Raw genomic sequence first — 20,660 nt, forward strand, 5'->3', positions numbered from 1 at the left:
ATGGAGTTGGGTGGTTGGGGAACATCGTCATACAATAAAGGGTAAAGTATGGTCATGGTGTCCCGGGGAGAGCACAGATAATGGATGGAGTTGGGTGGTTGGAGAACATCGTCATACAATAAAGGGTAAAGTATGGTCATGGTATCCCGGGGAGAGCACAGATAATGGATGGAGTTGGGTGGTTGGGGAACATCGTCATACAATAAAGGGTAAAGTATGGTCATGGTGTCCCGGGGAGAGCACAGATTATGGATGGAGTTGGGTGGTTGGGGAACATCGTCATACAATAAAGGGTAAAGTATGGTCATGGTGTCCCGGGGAGAGCACAGATAATGGATGGAGTTGGGTGGTTGGAGAACATCGTCATACAATAAAGGGTAAAGTATGGTCATGGTATCCCAGGGAGAGCACAGATTATGGATGGAGTTGGGTGGTTGGAGAACATCGTCATACAATAAAGGGTAAAGTATGGTCATGGTGTCCCGGGGAGAGCACAGATAATGGATGGAGTTGGGTGGTTGGGGAACATCGTCATACAATAAAGGGTAAAGTATGGTCATGGTGTCCCGGGGAGAGCACAGATTATGGATGGAGTTGGGTGGTTGGAGAACATCGTCATACAATAAAGGGTAAAGTATGGTCATGGTGTCCCGGGGAGAGCACAGATAATGGATGGAGTTGGGTGGTTGGGGAACATCGTCATACAATAAAGGGTAAAGTATGGTCATGGTGTCCCGGGGAGAGCACACATAATGGACGGAGTTGTGTGGTTGGGGAACATCGTCATACAATAAAGGGTAAAGTATGGTCATGGTGTCCCGGGGAGAGCACAGATAATGGATGGAGTTGGGTGGTTGGAGAACATCGTCATACAATAAAGGGTAAAGTATGGTCATGGTGTCCCGGGGAGAGCACAGATAATGGATGGAGTTGGGTGGTTGGGGAACATCGTCATACAATAAAGGGTAAAGTATGGTCATGGTGTCCCGGGGAGAGCACAGATAATGGATGGAGTTGGGTGGTTGGGGAACATCGTCATACAATAAAGGGTAAAGTATGGTCATGGTGTCCCGGGGAGAGCACAGATAATGGATGGAGTTGGGTGGTTGGAGAACATCGTCATACAATAAAGGGTAAAGTATGGTCATGGTGTCCCGGGGAGAGCACAGATTATGGATGGAGTTGGGTGGTTGGAGAACATCGTCATACAATAAAGGGTAAAGTATGGTCATGGTGTCCCGGGGAGAGCACACATAATGGATGGAGTTGGGTGGTTGGGGAACATCGTCATACAATAAAGGGTAAAGTATGGTCATGGTGTCCCGGGGAGAGCACACATAATGGACGGAGTTGTGTGGTTGGGGAACATCGTCATACAATAAAGGGTAAAGTATGGTCATGGTGTCCCGGGGAGAGCACAGATAATGGATGGAGTTGGGTGGTTGGAGAACATCGTCATACAATAAAGGGTAAAGTATGGTCATGGTGTCCCGGGGAGAGCACAGATAATGGATGGAGTTGGGTGGTTGGGGAACATCGTCATACAATAAAGGGTAAAGTATGGTCATGGTGTCCCGGGGAGAGCACACATAATGGACGGAGTTGTGTGGTTGGGGAACATCGTCATACAATAAAGGGTAAAGTATGGTCATGGTGTCCCGGGGAGAGCACAGATAATGGATGGAGTTGGGTGGTTGGAGAACATCGTCATACAATAAAGGGTAAAGTATGGTCATGGTGTCCCGGGGAGAGCACAGATAATGGATGGAGTTGGGTGGTTGGAGAACATCGTCATACAATAAAGGGTAAAGTATGGTCATGGTGTCCCGGGGAGAGCACACATAATGGATGGAGTTGGGTGGTTGGGGAACATCGTCATACAATAAAGGGTAAAGTATGGTCATGGTGTCCCGGGGAGAGCACAGATAATGGACGGAGTTTGGTGGTTGGGGAACATCGTCATACAATAAAGGGTAAAGTATGGTCATGGTGTCCCGGGGAGAGCACAGATAATGGATGGAGTTGGGTGGTTGGAGAACATCGTCATACAATAAAGGGTAAAGTATGGTCATGGTGTCCCGGGGAGAGCACAGATTATGGATGGAGTTGGGTGGTTGGAGAACATCGTCATACAATAAAGGGTAAAGTATGGTCATGGTGTCCCGGGGAGAGCACAGATTATGGATGGAGTTGGGTGGTTGGGGAACATCGTCATACAATAAAGGGTAAAGTATGGTCATGGTGTCCCGGGGAGAGCACAGATAATGGATGGAGTTGGGTGGTTGGGGAACATCGTCATACAATAAAGGGTAAAGTATGGTCATGGTGTCCCGGGGAGAGCACAGATAATGGACGGAGTTGGGTGGTTGGGGAACATCGTCATACAATAAAGGGTAAAGTATGGTCATGGTGTCCTGGGGAGAGCACAGATAATGGATGGAGTTGGGTGGTTGGGGAACATCGTCATACAATAAAGGGTAAAGTACGGTCATGGAGTCCCGGGGAGAGCACACATAATGGACAGAGTTGGGTGGTTGGAGAAGATCATCGTATTATAAAAGGTATGGTGATGGTGTTACAGGGAGAACACAGAGCCCCAGTGCTGGCACTCCACATCCCTTGAAGGGTTAAGGATCCAGAGAGAGGCAGGAAGTTTTGGGAGGGGGATGGAAGACTTTCACCTCTCATCTCTCTCCTCCTCCCCCCTCTGAGGATGCTGGCTGGAGTGGGCTGTCCAGGGATGGTTTAAGGAGGCGAGAAGTCTGTGTGTGTGGGATCTACAGAGCTGGCAGAGGGAGACCAAGGTTGGCCTGGGTACCACAGACCAGGGGCTGGATGCTGGACATCCCGAGTGAACCTGGACACTGGGCCGGTGGGACATTCCAGGATTTGCATTGAGATTTTCCTGGCACTGACGTGGAATTCTAGCGTTGATTAGTCAGTTTCATGGATTTGGGGATTTCATGAGATGACACATGTGGGAACGTTTATCCTTGTATTGCGGAATTGTCTGCACCACAATTGGATTACCATTTACGGGATCCGCTATCCCACTACAAGCACTACAGAAACTTTAGGGGATCACCACAGCGACTGTATGATGTAATCGGTGTGGCCAGGAGCCAGCCAAGCCGTAGACCTGTGCTGTATCCTTCCATTTCTTGGATTATTGTGAATCCTGGGGGTCACCGAGCACCAGAATTCTCTAGAGGATTGAAGACTTCAGGAGTTGTCCCTACGTGAGGCCAGGAGTTATCCATACATGAGGCCACCACATCTCAACTAGTGTCTAGGAGTTGTGGGACCCCGGCTGGAGACGGGTTCTGGGCCCTTAAGGGAGAGACAAACTCTGTGGCTTCGTTGGTTGGGATGTCCTAGTCAGTTCGCAATCCGTCCTGTGGAATTTACGTCTATTCCAGATTTTCCTTTTACTTGATTGACCACTTGGATGACCATGGCAAAGTCATTGTGGTGTTTGTGCAGCTATGTACTATGTCTAAGTCTTGGTGGAAGCTACGCCACCAACTACCCGCCTCGATACAACCTCTACACAGGAGGGACGGCCCCACAAAGTCAGTTCATGACAGCACAAGGGGTAACACAAGCACAGAACGGCCTTCGGGCTGCCAGCAGGCACAGGTAGGTGGCCCGTGGAGGAGAAAGTACCAACCTTTACCCTGCCTATGGCTTGTAGATCACTCTCTGGAGGTGCTTTATGGTTGGGGAAGGAACCCCAAAGAGTCCTCTAATGCCTAAACTAGAAAAACACTTCTGTGGAAGGTGACCCATAATCTCATGAATTTGTGAGGGAACGTGGGGGGCGGGGAGGGGGATTGACATGAGTATTAGTCATAGTGACCTATGTATGACGTGAGGTGCAAGTAAAACATTCTTTACTGTCCATGAGGTGCACCTAGAACATTCTATACTGTCCATGAGGTGCACCTAGAACATTCTTTACAATCCGTGAGGTGCACCTAAACATTCTATACTGTCCGTGAGGTGCACCTTAAACATTCTATAATGTCCATGGGGTGCACCTAGAACATTATATAGTGTCCGTGAGGTGCACCTAGAACATTCTTTACTGTCCGTGAGGTGCACCTAAACATTCTATACTGTCCGTGAGGTGCACCTAGAACATTATATAGTGTCCGTGAGGTGCACCTAGAACATTCTTTACTGTCCGTGAGGTGCACCTAGAACAAACTATACCGTCCGTGAGGTGCACCTAGAACATTATATACTGTCCGTGCGGTGCACCTAGAACATTCTATACTGTCCGTAAGGTGCACCTAGAACATTCTATACTGTCCGTGAGGTGCACCTAGAACATTCTATACTGTCCATGAGGTGAACCTAGAACATTCTATACTGTCCGTGAGGTGCACCTAGAAGATTATATACTGTCCATGAGGTGCAATTAAACATTCTATACTGTCCGTGAGGTGCACCTAGAACATTCTATAATGTCCATGGGGTGCACCTAGAACATTATATAGTGTCCGTGAGGTGCACCTAGAACATTCTTGCTTGTCCGTGAGGTGCACCTAGAACAAACTATACCATCCGCGAGGTGCACCTAGAACATTCTATACTGTCCGTGAGGTGCACCTAGAACATTCTATACTGTCCATGAGGTGCACCTAGAACATTCTATACTGTCCATGAGGTGCACCAAGAACATTCTATACTGTCCGTGAGGTGCACCTAGAACATTCTATACTGTCCGTGAGGTGCACCTAGAACATTCTATACTGTCCGTGAGGTGCAATTAAACATTCTATACTGTCCGTGAGGTGCACCTAGAACATTCTATACTGTCCGTGAGGTGCACCTAGAACAATCTATACTGTCCGTGAGGTGCACCTAGAACATTCTATACTGTCCGTGAGGTGCAATTAAACAATCTATACTGTCCGTGAGGTGCAGCTAGAACATTCTATACTGTCCGTGGGGACTTTCCTTCATTTCTGGATGAATGTCCCCAGCTTTGCACCCAGCCTTTATATTCCCTACAGTCCAGGCATTATAGCTGCCATAACGACCAACTCTAAGGTGTTATCCCTACTATAATGTCCTCCATATCTGAGGTCCTATATCTACTATAATGTCCTCTATATCTGAGGTCCTATATCTACTATAATGTCCTCTATATCTGAGGTCCTATATCTACTATAATGTCCTCCATGTCTGAGGTCCTATATCTACTATAATGTCCTCCATGTCTGAGGTCCTATATCTACTATAATGTCCTCTATATCTGAGGTCCTATATCTACTATAATGTCCTCCATATCTGAGGTCCTATATCTACTATAATGTCCTCCATGTCTGAGGTCCTATATCTACTATAATGTCCTCCATGTCTGAGGTCCTATATCTACTATAATGTCCTCTATATCTGAGGTCCTATATCTACTATAATGTCCTCCATATCTGAGGTCCTATATCTACTATAATGTCCTCCATATCTGAGGTCCTATATCTACTATAATGTCCTCCATATCTGAGGTCCTATATCTACTATAATGTCCTCCATATCTGAGGTCCTATATCTACTATAATGTCCTCCATGTCTGAGGTCCTATATCTACTATAATGTCCTCCATATCTGAGGTCCTATATCTACTATAATGTCCTCCATATCTGAGGTCCTATATCTACTATAATGTCCTCCATGTCTGAGGTCCTATATCTACTATAATGTCCTCTATATCTGAGGTCCTATATCTACTATAATGTCCTCCATATCTGAGGTCCTATATCTACTATAATGTCCTCCATATCTGAGGTCCTATATCTACTATAATGTCCTCTATATCTGAGGTCCTATATCTACTATAATGTCCTCCATATCTGAGGTCCTATATCTACTATAATGTCCTCCATATCTGAGGTCCTATATCTACTATAATGTCCTCCATATCTGAGGTCCTATATCTACTATAATGTCCTCCATGTCTGAGGTCCTATATCTACTATAATGTCCTCCATATCTGAGGTCCTATATCTACTATAATGTCCTCTATATCTGAGGTCCTATATCTACTATAATGTCCTCCATATCTGAGGTCCTATATCTACTATAATGTCCTCTATATCTGAGGTCCTATATCTACTATAATGTCCTCCATATCTGAGGTCCTATATCAACTATAATGTCCTCCATATCTGAGGTCCTATATCTACTATAATGTCCTCCATATCTGAGGTCCTATATCTACTATAATGTCCTCCATATCTGAGGTCCTATATCTACTATACTGTCCTCCATGTCTGAGGTCCTATATCTACTATAATGTCCTCCATATCTGAGGTCCTATATCTACTATAATGTCCTCCATATCTGAGGTCCTATATCTACTATAATGTCCCCTATATCTGAGGTCCTATATCTACTATAATGTCCTCCATGTCTGAGGTCCTATATCTACTATAATGTCCTCCATATCTGAGGTCCTATATCTACTATAATGTCCTCCATGTCTGAGGTCCTATATCTAATATAATGTCCTCCATGTCTGAGGTCCTATATCTACTATAATGTCCTCCATATCTGAGGTCCTATATCTACTATAATGTCCTCCATGTCTGAGGTCCTATATCTACTATAATGTACTCCATATCTGAGGTCCTATATCTACTATAATGTCCTCCATGTCTGAGGTCCTATATCTACTATAATGTCCTCCATATCTGAGGTCCTATATCTACTATAATGTCCTCTATATCTGAGGTCCTATATCTACTATAATGTCCTCCATATCTGAGGTCCTATATCTACTATAATGTCCTCCATATCTGAGATCCTATATCTACTATAATGTCCTCCATATCTGAGGTCCTATATCTACTATACTGTCCTCCGTATCAGAGGTCCTATATCAACTATAATGTCCTCCATATCTGAGGTCCTATATCTACTATAATGTCCTCCATGTCAGAGGTCCTATATCAACTATAATGTCCTCCATATCTGAGGTCCTATATCTACTATAATGTCCTCTATATCTGAGGTCCTATATCTACTATAATGTCCTCCATGTCAGAGGTCCTATATCTACTATAATGTCCTCCATGTCTGAGGTCCTATATCTACTATAATGTCCTCCATGTCAGAGGTCCTATATCAACTATAATGTCCTCCATATCTGAGGTCCTATATCTACTATAATGTCCTCTATATCTGAGGTCCTATATCTACTATAATGTCCTCCATATCTGAGGTCCTATATCTACTATAATGTCCTCCATGTCTGAGGTCCTATATCTACTATAATGTCCTCCATATCTGAGGTCCTATATCTACTATAATGTCCTCCATGTCTGAGGTCCTATATCTACTATAATGTCCTCCATATCTGAGGTCCTATATCTACTATAACGTCCTCCATGTCTGAGGTCCTATATCTACTATAATGTCCTCCATATCTGAGGTCCTATATCGTCCTCCATATCTGAGGTCCTATATCTCCTATAATGTCCTCCATATCTGAGGTCCTATATCTACTATAATGTCCTCCATATCTGAGGTCCTATATCTACTATAATGTCCTCCATATCTGAGGTCCTATATCGTCCTCCATATCTGAGGTCCTATATCTCCTATAATGTCCTCCATATCTGAGGTCCTATATCTACTATAATGTCCTCCATATCTGAGGTCCTATATCTCCTATAATGTCCTCCATGTCTGAGGTCCTATATCTACTATAATGTCCTCCATATCTGAGGTCCTATATCTACTATAATGTCCTCCATGTCTGAGGTCCTATATCTACTATAATGTCCTCCGTATCTGAGGTCCTATATCTACTATAATGTCCTCCATATCTGAGGTCCTATATCTACTATAATGTCCTCCATGTCTGAGGTCCTATATCTACTATAATGTCCTCCATGTCTGAGGTCCTATATCTACTATAATGTCCTCCATATCTGAGGTCCTATATCTACTATAATGTCCTCCATGTCTGAGGTCCTATATCTACTATAATGTCCTCCATGTCTGAGGTCCTATATCTACTATAATGTCCTCCATATCTGAGGTCCTATATCTACTATAATGTCCTCCATATCTGAGGTCCTATATCTACTATAATGTCCTCTGTATCTGAGGTCCTATATCTACTATAATGTCCTCCATGTCTGAGGTCCTATATCTACTATACTGTCCTCCATATCTGAGGTCCTATATCTACTATAATGTCCTCTGTATCTGAGGTCCTATATCTACTATACTGTCCTCCATATCTGAGGTCCTATATCTACTATAATGTCCTCCATATCTGAGGTCCTATATCTACTATAATGTCCTCCATGTCTGAGGTCCTATATCTACTATAATGTCCTCCATATCTGAGGTCCTATATCTACTATAATGTCCTCCATATCTGAGGTCCTATATCTACTATAATGTCCTCCATGTCTGAGGTCCTATATCTACTATAATGTCCTCCATATCTGAGGTCCTATATCTACTATAATGTCCTCCATATCTGAGGTCCTATATCTACTATACTGTCCTCCATATCTGAGGTCCTATATCTACTATAATGTCCTCTGTATCTGAGGTCCTATATCTACTATACTGTCCTCCATATCTGAGGTCCTATATCTACTATAATGTCCTCCATATCTGAGGTCCTATATCTACTATAATGTCCTCCATGTCTGAGGTCCTATATCTACTATAATGTCCTCCATATCTGAGGTCCTATATCTACTATAATGTCCTCTGTATCTGAGGTCCTATATCTACTATAATGTCCTCCATGTCTGAGGTCCTATATCTACTATACTGTCCTCCATAACTGAGGTCCTATATCTACTATAATGTCCTCCATGTCTGAGGTCCTATATCTACTATAATGTCCTCCATGTCTGAGGTCCTATATCTACTATAATGTCCTCCATGTCTGAGGTCCTATATCTACTATAATGTCCTCCATGTCTGAGGTCCTATATCTACTATACTGTCCTCCATGTCTGAGGTCCTATATCTACTATAATGTCCTCCATGTCTGAGGTCCTATATCTACTATACTGTCCTCCATATCTGAGGTCCTATATCTACTATAATGTCCTCTATATCTGAGGTCCTATATCTACTATACTGTCCTCCATGTCTGAGGTCCTATATCTACTATAATGTCCTCCATGTCTGAGGTCCTATATCTACTATACTGTCCTCCATATCTGAGGTCCTATATCTACTATAATGTCCTCCATATCTGAGGTCCTATATCTACTATAATGTCCTCCATATCTGAGGTCCTATATCAACTATAATGTCCTCTATATCTGAGGTCCTATATCTACTATACTGTCCTCCATGTCTGAGGTCCTATATCTACTATAATGTCCTCCATATCTGAGGTCCTATATCTACTATAATGTCCTCCATATCTGAGGTCCTATATCTACTATACTGTCCTCCATATCTGAGGTCCTATATCTACTATAATGTCCTCCATATCTGAGGTCCTATATCTACTATAATGTCCTCCATATCTGAGGTCCTATATCTACTATAATGTCCTCCATGTCTGAGGTCCTATATCTACTATAATGTCCTCCATGTCTGAGGTCCTATATCTACTATAATGTCTAGTCCACAAGGTCAGTGCCAACCCCAGCCTAGAGTCCAGGAAACCAGTGCCAACCACAGCTGAGAGTCCAGAAGGTCAGTGCCAACCACAGCTGAGAGTCCAGAAGGTCAGTGCCAACCACAGCTGAGAGTCCAGAAGGTCAGTGCCAACCACAGTCTAGAGTCCAGAAGGTCAGTGCCAACCCCAGCCGAGAGTCCAGAAGGTCAGTGCCAACCACAGTCTAGAGTCCACAAGGTCAGTGCCAACCACAGTCTAGAGTCCACAAGGTCAGTGCCAACCCCAGTCTAGAGTCCACAAGGTCAGTGCCAACCACAGTCTAGAGTCCACAAGGTCAGTGCCAACCCCAGTCTAGAGTCCACAAGGTCAGTGCCAACCACAGCCGAGAGTCCAGAAGGTCAGTGCCAACCCCAGTCTAGAGTCCAGAAGGTCAGTGCCAACCACAGCCTAGAGTCCAGAAGGTCAGTGCCAACCACAGCCAAGAGTCCAGAAGGTCATTGCCAACCACAGTCTAGAGTCCAGGGATTATGGAAACCCTTCATAATGGGCACAGCGGGTGTACAGACTCAGGAACTCAGTACAGGGATGGTGGGAACCCCTCATAATGGGCACAGCGGGTGTACAGACACAGGAACTCAGTACAGGGATGGTGGGAACCCCTCATAATGGGCACAGAAGAGGGATGGTAGGAACCCCTCATAATGGGCAAAGCACAGGGATGGTGGGAACCCCTCATAATGGGCACAGCGGCTGTGCAGACCCGAGAAGTCAGCAGGGATGGTGGAACCCCTCATAATGGGCAAAGCACAGGGATGGTGGGAACCCCTAATAATGGGCACAGCACAGGGATGGTGGGAACCCCTCATAATGGGCACAGCTGGTGTACAGACTCAGGAACTCAGTACAGGGATGGTGGGAACCCCTAATAATGGGCACAGCACAGGGATGGTGGGAACCCCTCATAATGGGCACAGCGGGTGTACAGACTCAGGAACTCAGTACAGGGATGGTGGGAACCCCTCATAATGGGCACAGCACAGGGATGGTGGGAAACCCTCATATTAGGCACAGCACAGGGATGGTGGGAACCCCTCATAATAGACACAGGGATGGTGGGAACCCCTCATAATAGGCACAGGGATGGTGGGAACCCCTCATATTGGGCACAGCACAGGGATAGTGGGAACCCCTCATATTAGGCACAGCACAGGGATGGTGGGAACCCCACATAATAGGCACAGCACAGGGATGATGGAACCCCTCATAATGGGCAAAGCACAGGGATGGTGGGAACCCCTCATATTAGGCACAGCACAGGGATGGTGGGAACCCCTCATAATGGGCACAGCGGGTGTACAGACCCAGGAACTCAGCACAGGGATGGTGGGAACCCCTCATAATGGGCACAGCGGGTGTACAGACCCAGGAACTCAGCACAGGGATGGTGGGAACCCCTCATAATGGGCACAGCGGGTGTACAGACCCAGGAACTCAGCACAGGGATGGTGGGAACCCCTCATAATGGGAACAGCACAGGGATGGGGGGAACCTCTCATAATAGGCACAGGGATGGTGGGAACCCCTCATAATAGGCACAGGGATGGTGGGAACCCCTCATAATAGGCACAGCACAGGGATGGTGGGAACCCCTCATAATGGGCACAGCACAGCGATGGTGGGAACCCCTCATAATGGGCACAGGGATGGTGGGAACCCCTCAAAATGGGCACAGGACAGGGATGGTGGGAACCCCTCAAAATGGGCACAGCACAGGGATAGTGGGAACACCTCATATTAGGCACAGCACAGGGATGGTGGGAACCCCTCATAATGGGCACAGGGATGGTGGGAACCCCTCATAATAGGCACAGCACAGGGATGGTGGGAACCCCTCATAATGAGCACAGCACAGGGATGGTGGGAACCCCTCATAATAGGCACAGCACAGGGATGGTGGGAACCCCTCATAATAGGCACAGGGATGGTGGGAACCCCTCATAATAGGCACAGCACAGGGATGGTGGAAACTCCTCATATTAGGCACAGCACAGGGATGGTGGGAACTGCTAATAATGGGCACAGCACAGGGATGGTGGAAACTCCTCATAATGGGCACAGCACAGCGATGGTGGGAACCCCTCATAATGGGCACAGGGATGGTGGTAACCCCTCAAAATGGGCACAGCACAGGGATAGTGGGAACACCTCATATTAGGCACAGCACAGGGATGGTGGGAACCCCTCATAATAGGCACAGGGATGGTGGGAACTCCTCATAATGGGCACAGCATAGGGATGGTGGTAACCGCTAATAATGGGCACAGGACAGGGATGGTGGGAACCCCTCATAATAGGCACAGCACAGGGATGGTGGGAACCCCTCATAATAGGCACAGGGATGGTGGGAACCCCTCATAATAGGCACAGCACAGGGATGGTGGGAACCCCTCATAATGAGCACAGCACAGGGATGGTGGGAACCCCTCATAAAAGGCACAGCACAGGGATGGTGGTAACCGCTAATAATGGGCACAGGACAGGGATGGTGGGAACCCCTCATAATAGGCACAGCACAGGGATGGTGGGAACCCCTCATAATAGGCACAGGGATGGTGGGAACCCCTCATAATAGGCACAGCACAGGGATGGTGGGAACCCCTCATAATGAGCACAGCACAGGGATGGTGGGAACCCCTCATAAAAGGCACAGCACAGGGATGGTGGTAACCGCTAATAATGGGCACAGGACAGGGATGGTGGGAACCCCTCATAATAGGCACAGCACAGGGATGGTGGGAACCCCTCATAATAGGCACAGCACAGGGATGGTGGGAACCCCTCATAATGAGCACAGCACAGGGATGGTGGGAACCCCTCATAATGAGCACAGCACAGGGATGGTGGGAACCCCTCATAATGAGCACAGCACAGGGATGGTGGGAACCCCTCATAATGAGCACAGCACAGGGATGGTGGGAACCCCTCGTAATGAGCACAGCACAGGGATGGTGAGAACCCTTCATAAAGGGCACAGGACAGGGATGGTGGGAACCCCTCATAAAGGGCCAGGTAGGAGTGACCCTCTATGTACATCAAGTTGACTGTCACAATGCATAACAGAACATGTTGCTCGGGTGCAGATGAGGCATTGCAGCGATCACTACCCTAAGGGCCCCTAATATCCCTCTTCCTGATTGGTTCCTGCGGTCTCATTGAATTTAGAAGTGTATTGTGACTTCAGGGCGTGGCACCGCCTATGGCAGGATCCAGGCCACGCCTCCCCTATCGGAGTATCTGAAATAAGAACTGTCTGTGGCAGCAGCCAATCACAATCCTGCAGTGATCGGATTCTTCCTCTGATGTCATCGCTGGGTATTCTCTATGATGGGTTGTGTTGGCCTCCATAGTCCCGGACACACCCCAGGACCACAAATCCACCCTTTCTTCTGCCTGTAATCCATTTATCTCCATCATGCCCCTCATAGGTGTCAGTGGAAGGTCAGGTGACCTCTGGCTCTGTGGGGGCCGGCCTTGTAATCCCTCCTCAGTACTGGGTGCTGCAGTTCTCTGGTGCCATCTTGTGGCTGAAAATCATACTGCAGATCCATCCACACCTGGGACTGGGAAACTACCATGGGGGAGGGGGGTCATGTAGGGTCAGGTCCCCCCCACAGTTCATATACTACCATAGACCTGGGGGGTCATGTAGGGTCATGTCCCCCCACAGTTCATATAATACCATAGACCTGGGGGGGTCATGTAGGGTCATGTCCCCCCACAGTTCATATACTACCATAGACCTGGGGGAGGGGGGTCATGTAGGGTCATGTCCCCCCACAGTTCATATACTACCATAGACCTGGGGGAGGGGGGTCATGTAGGGTCATGTCCCCCCACAGTTCATATACTACCATAGACCCGGGGGGTCATGTAGGGTCATGTCCCCCCACAGTTCATATACTGCCATAGACCTGGGGGGGTCATGTAGGGTCATGTCCCCCCCAGTTCATATACTACCATAGACCTGGGGGGGTCATGTAGGGTCATGTCCCCCCACAGTTCATATACTACCATAGACCTGGGGGGGTCATGTAGGGTCATGTCCCCCCCACAGTTCATATACTACCATAGACCCGGGGGGTCATGTAGGGTCATGTCCCCCCACAGTTCATATAATACCATAGACCTGGGGGGGTCATGTAGGGTCATGTCCCCCCACAGTTCATATACTACCATAGACCTGGGGGAGGGGGGTCATGTAGGGTCATGTCCCCCCACAGTTCATATACTACCATAGACCTGGGGGAGGGGGGTCATGTAGGGTCATGTCCCCCCACAGTTCATATACTACCATAGACCCGGGGGGTCATGTAGGGTCATGTCCCCCCACAGTTCATATACTGCCATAGACCTGGGGGGGTCATGTAGGGTCATGTCCCCCCCAGTTCATATACTACCATAGACCTGGGGGGGTCATGTAGGGTCATGTCCCCCCCACAGTTCATATACTACCATAGACCTGGGGGGGTCATGTAGGGTCATGTCCCCCCCACAGTTCATATACTACCATAGACCCGGGGGGTCATGTAGGGTCATGTCCCCCCCACAGTTCATATACTACCATAGATCTAGGGGGGGTCATGTAGGGTCATGTCCCCCCACAGTTCATATACTACCATAGACCCGGGGGGTCATGTAGGGTCATGTCCCCCCACAGTTCATATACTGCCATAGACCTGGGGGGGTCATGTAGGGTCATGTCCCCCCACAGTTCATATACTGCCATAGACCTGGGGGGGTCATGTAGGGTCATGTCCCCCCCAGTTCATATACTACCATAGACCTGGGGGGGTCATGTAGGGTCATGTCCCCCCCACAGTTCATATACTACCATAGATCTAGGGGGGGGTCATGTAGGGTTATGTCCCCCCACAGTTCATATACTACCATAGACCTGGGGGGGTCATGTAGGGTCATGTCCCCCCACAGCTCATATACTACCATAGACCTGGGGGGGTCATGTAGGGTCATGTCCCCCACAGTTCATATACTACTATAGACCTGGGGGGGTCATGTAGGGTCATGTAGGGTCATGTTCCCCCACAGTTCATATACTACCAAAGACCTGGGGGGTCATGTAGGGTTATGTCCCCCCCCCCCACAGTTCATACACTACCATAGACCAGGGGGGGTCATGTAGGGTTATGTCCCCCCCACAGTTCATATACTACCATAGACCTGGGGGGGTCATGTAGTGTCATGTCCCCCCCACAGTTCATATACTACTATAGACCTGGGGGGGTCATGTAGGGTCATGTCCCCCCCACAGTTCATATACTACCATAGACCTGGGGGGGTCATGTAGGGTCATGTCCCCCACAGTTCATATACTACCATAGACCTGGGGGGGGGTCATGTAGGGTCATGTTCCCCCACAGTTCATATACTACCAAAGACCTGGGGGGGGGGGGGTAGGGTCATTTAGTGTCATGTCCCCCCCACAGTTCATATACTACCATAGACCTGGGGGGTCATGTAGGGATATGTCCCCCCCACAGTTCATATACTACCATAGACCTGGGGGGGTCATGTAGGGTCCTGTCCCCCCACAGTTCATATACTACCATAGACCTGGGGGGGGGTCATGTAGGGTCATGTCCCCCTACAGTTCATATACTACCATAGACCTGGGGGGGTCATGTAGGGTCATGTCCCCCCCACAGTTCATATACTACCATAGACCTGGGGGGGTCATGTAGGGTCATGTCCCCCCCACAGTTCATATAGTACATTAGACCTGGGGGGGTCATGTAGGGTCATCTCCCCCCAAAGTTCATATACTACCATAGACCTGGGGGGGTCATGTAGGGTCATGTCCCCCCAAAGTTCATATACTACCATAGACCTGGGGGGTCATGTAGGGTCATGTCCCCCCAAAGTTCATATACTACCATAGACCTGGGGGGGTCATGTAGGGTCATGTCCCCCCCACAGTTCATATACTACCATAGACCTTGGGGGGTCATGTAGGGTCATGTAGGGTCATGTAGGGTCATGTCCCCCACAGTTCATATACTACCATAGACCTGGGGGGTCATGTAGGGTCATGTAGGGTCATGTAGGGTCATGTCCCCCACAGTTCATATACTACCATAGACCTTGGGGGGTCATGTAGGGTCATGTCCCCCCAAAGTTCATATACTACCATAGACCTGGGGGGGTCATGTAGGGTCATGTCCCCCACAGTTCATATACTACCATAGACCTGGGGGGTCATGTAGGGTCATGTCCCCCCACAGTTCATATACTACCATAGACCTGGGGGGTCATGTAGGGTCATGTAGGGTCATGTAGGGTCATGTCCCCCACAGTTCATATACTACCATAGACCTGGGGGGTCATGTAGGGTCATGTCCCCCCAAAGTTCATATACTACCATAGACCTGGGGGGGTCATGTAGGGTCATGTCCCCCCAAAGTTCATATACTACCATAGACCTGGGGGGGTCATGTAGGGTCATGTCCCCCACAGTTCATATACTACCATAGACCTGGGGGGTCATGTAGGGTCATGTCCCCCCCACAGTTCATATACTACCATAGACCTGGGGGGGTCATGTAGTTGTCATGTCCCCCCACAGTTCATATACTACCATAGACCTGGGGGGGTCATGTAGTGTCATGTCCCCCCATAGTTCATATACTGCAAAAGACCTGGGGGGGGGGGGGGGTAGGGTCATTTAGTGTCATGTCCCCCCCACAGTTCATATACTACCATAGACCTGGGGGGTCATGTAGGGTCATGTCCCCCACAGTTCATATACTGCCATAGACCTGGGGGGGTCATGTAGGGTCATGTCCCCCACAGTTCATATACTACCATAGACCTGGGGGGGGTGGGGTCATGTAGGGTCATGTTCCCCCACAGTTCATATACTACCATAGACCTGGGGGGGCATGTAGTGTCATGTCCCCCCCACAGTTCATATACTACCATAGACCTGGGGGGGTCATGTAGGGTCATGTCCCCCCAAAGTTCATATACTACCATAGACCTGGGGGGGTCATGTAGGGTCATGTCCCCCACAGTTCATATACTACCATAGACCTGGGGGGTCATGTAGGGTCATGTCCCCCCCACAGTTCATATACTACCATAGACCTGGGGGGGGGGGGTCATGTAGTTGTCATGTCCCCCCACAGTTCATATACTACCATAGACCTGGGGGGTCATGTAGGGTCATGTCCCCCCACAGTTCATATACTACCATAGACCTGGGGGGGTCATGTAGTTGTCATGTCCCCCCACAGTTCATATACTACAAAAGACCTGGGGGGGGTAGGGTCATTTAGTGTCATGTCCCCCCCACAGTTCAGATACTACCATAGACCTGGGGGGGGGTCATGTAGGGTCATGTTCCCCCACAGTTCATATACTACCATAGACCTGGGGGGGTCATGTAGGGTCATGTCCCCCCCACAGTTCATATACTACCATAGACCTGGGGGGGTCATGTAGGGTCATGTCCCCCCACAGTTCATATACTACCATAGACCTGGGGGGGTCATGTAGGGTCATGTCCCCCCCACAGGTCATATACTACCATAGACCTGGGGGGGTCATGTAGGGTCATGCCCCCCCACAGTTAATATACTGCCATAGACCTGGGGGGGGGGGGGTAGGGTCATTTAGTGTTATGTCCCCCCCACAGTTCATATACTACCATAGACCTGGGGGGGTCATGTAGGGTCATGTCCCCCCCACAGTTCATATACTACCATAGACCTGGGGGGGTCATGTAGGGTCATGTCCCCCCCACAGTTCATATACTACCATAGACCTGGGGGGGTCATGTAGGGTCATGTCCCCCCCACAGTTCATATACTACTATAGACCTGGGGGGGTCATGTAGGGTAATGCCCCCCCCACAGTTCATATACTACCAAAGACCTGGGGGGGGGGGTAGGGTCATTTAGTGTTATGTCCCCCCCACAGTTCATATACTACCATAGACCTGGGGGGGTCATGTAGGGTCATGTCCCCCCACAGTTCATATACTACCATAGACCTGGGGGGGGTCAGGTAGGGTCATGTAGTGTCATGTCCCCCACAGTTCATATACTACCATAGACCTGGGGGGGGGTCATGTAGGGTCATGTCCCCCCACAGTTCATATAGTACATTAGACCTGGGGGGTCATGTAGGGTCACCTTCCTAGTATCCCGGGATTCCCCTGCCTCCATCCTAGTCTATTCGTGGTCCCCCTCCCAGGTCTGTCCCCTATTCCTGGCTCACCTTCCTAGTATCCCGGGATTCCCCTGCCTCCATCCTAGTCTATTCGTGGTCCCCCTCCCAGGTCTGTCCCCTATTCCTGGCTCACCTTCCTAGTCTCCCGGGATTCCCCTGCCTCCATCCTAGTCTATTCGTGGTCCCCCTCCCAGGTCTGTCCCCTATTCCTGGCTCACCTTCCTAGTCTTCCGGGATTCCCCTGCCTCCATCCTAGTCTATTCGTGGTCCCCCTCCCAGGTCTGTCCCCTATTCCTGGCTCACCTTCCTAGTCTTCCGGGATTCCCCTGCCTCCATCCTAGTCTATTCGTGGTCCCCCTCCCAGGCCTGTCCCCTATTCCTGGCTCACCTTCCTAGTATCCCGGGATTCCCCTGCCTCCATCCTAGTCTATTCCTGGTCCCCCTCCCAGGTCTGTCCCCTATTCCTGGCTCACCTTCCTATTATCCCGGGATTCCCCTGCCTCCATCCTAGTCTATTCGTGGTCCCCCTCCCAGGTCTGTCCCCTATTCCTGGCTCACCTTCCTAGTCTCCCGGGATTCCCCTGCCTCCATCCTAGTCTATTCGTGGTCCCCCTCCCAGGTCTGTCCCCTATTCCTGGCTCACCTTCCTAGTATCCCGGGATTCCCCTGCCTCTATCCTAGTCTATTCGTGGTCCCCCCTCCCAGGTCTGTCCCCTATTCCTGGCTCACCTTCCTAGTCTCCCGGGATTCCCCTGCCTCCATCCTAGTCTATTCGTGGTCCCCCTCCCAGGTCTGTCCCCTATTCCTGGCTCACCTTCCTAGTATCCCGGGATTCCCCTGCCTCCATCCTAGTCTATTCGTGGTCCCCCTCCCAGGTCTGTCCCCTATTCCTGGCTCACCTTCCTAGTCTCCCGGGATTCCCCTGCCTCCATCCTAGTCTATTCGTGGTCCCCCCTCCCAGGTCTGTCCCCTATTCCTGGCTCACCTTCCTAGTCTCCCGGGATTCCCCTGCCTCCATCCTAGTCTATTTGTGGTCCCCCTCCCAGGTCTGTCCCCTATTCCTGGCTCACCTTCCTAGTATCCCGGGATTCCCCTGCCTCCATCCTAGTCTATTCGTGGTCCCCCTCCCAGGTCTGTCCCCTATTCCTGGCTCACCTTCCTAGTATCCCGGGATTCCCCTGCCTCCATCCTAGTCTATTCGTGGTCCCCCTCCCAGGTCTGTCCCCTATTCCTGGCTCACCTTCCTAGTATCCCGGGATTCCCCTGCCTCCATCCTAGTCTATTCGTGGTCCCCCTCCCAGGCCTGTCCCCTATTCCTGGCTCACCTTCCTAGTCTCCCGGGATTCCCCTGCCTCCATCCTAGTCTATTCGTGGTCCCCCTCCCAGGTCTGTCCCCTATTCCTGGCTCACCTTCCTAGTCTTCCGGGATTCCCCTGCCTCCATCCTAGTCTATTCGTGGTCCCCCTCCCAGGTCTGTCCCCTATTCCTGGCTCACCTTCCTAGTCTCCCGGGATTCCCCTGCCTCCATCCTAGTCTATTCGTGGTCCCCCTCCCAGGTCTGTCCCCTATTCCTGGCTCACCTTCCTAGTATCCCGGGATTCCCCTGCCTCCATCCTAGTCTATTCGTGGTCCCCCTCCCAGGTCTGTCCCCTATTCCTGGCTCACTTTTCCAGTCTTTTCCTTAGTTTTTCTGCCCCGCCTGTATCCTATATCTAGTTCTACCCTTTGCCCTCCCAGTTCTCTGGGGCCAATTTCTCCTTCTGGCTCCTTCTCCTCCCAGGTGTTTCCCTAATTCCTGGCTCCTCCCCCAGTCCACCTCCTAGGTCTGTCCCCAATTCCCTCCCTAGTCTGTATCTGGATTCCCCTCCTTAGTCTACTCCTGGTGTCCTCTGGAGACCTCCCCTCCCCCCATATCTAGGTGTGCAGTGTTTATATCAGACTTGAGCAGATTGCAGCCCCGGGGCCACATCCGGCCCCTTGTCTGTCCCTATCCGGCCCTCAATGTCTCTCAGAGAGGCTCACTGACAACCATTACTCCCCGAGTCCTCTATGTAATATTATTACGCCTCAGTCATGATGTCATCTCCTAGTGATGTCATCTCCTAGCGTCTCCTCTATATTATTACGCCTCAGTCATGATGTCATCTCCTAGCGTCTCCTCTGTATTATTACGCCTCAGTCATGATGTCATCTCCTAGCGTCTCCTCTATATTATCACGCCTCAGTCATGATGTCATCTCCTAGCGTCTCCTCTGTATTATCACGCCTCAGTCATGATGTCATCTCCTAGCGTCTCCTCTGTATTATTACACCTCAGTCATGATGTCATCTCCTAGCGTCTCCTCTGTATTATTACGCCTCAGTCATGATGTCATCTCCTAGCGTCTCCTCTGTATTATTACACCTCAGTCATGATGTCATCTCCTAGCGTCTCCTCTGTATTATTACGCCTCAGTCATGATGTCATCTCCTAGCGTCTCCTCTGTATTATTACACCTCAGTCATGATGTCATCTCCTAGCGTCTCCTCTGTATTATTACGCCTCAGTCATGATGTCATCTCCTGGCGTCTCCTCTATATTATTACACCTCAGTCATGATGTCATCTCCTAGCGTCTCCTCTGTATTATTACGCCTCAGTCATGATGTCATCTCCTAGCGTCTCCTCTATATTATTACGCCTCAGTCATGATGTCATCTCCTAGCGTCTCCTCTATATTATTACGCCTCAGTCATGATGTCATCTTCTAGCGTCTCCTCTATATTATTACGCCTCAGTCATGATGTCATCTCCTAGTGATGTC

At 49.3% G+C, this 20,660-nt stretch overlaps 1 protein-coding gene across 1 annotated transcript in view; it reads left to right on the forward strand.

Moving 5' to 3' along the window:
* Nucleotides 1–2,734: 2,734 nt before the first annotated feature.
* LOC149461816 (EMILIN-1-like) overlaps nt 2,735–20,660 on the forward strand; it is an 88,890-nt gene continuing 70,964 nt past the window's right edge. Inside the window, exon 1 of the mRNA XM_089677621.1 lies at nt 2,735–3,639. Within this exon, the coding sequence (XP_089533747.1) occupies nt 3,449–3,639 (191 nt within the window). The 5' untranslated portion in view covers nt 2,735–3,448. The remainder of the gene's footprint in view (nt 3,640–20,660) is intronic.

The sequence above is a fragment of the Staurois parvus genome, unplaced genomic scaffold (genome assembly GCF_062004578.1).
Source record: "Staurois parvus isolate SC_StPar_1 unplaced genomic scaffold, SC_StPar_1.0 ptg000191l, whole genome shotgun sequence".
NCBI classification, from domain to species: domain Eukaryota; kingdom Metazoa; phylum Chordata; class Amphibia; order Anura; family Ranidae; genus Staurois; species Staurois parvus.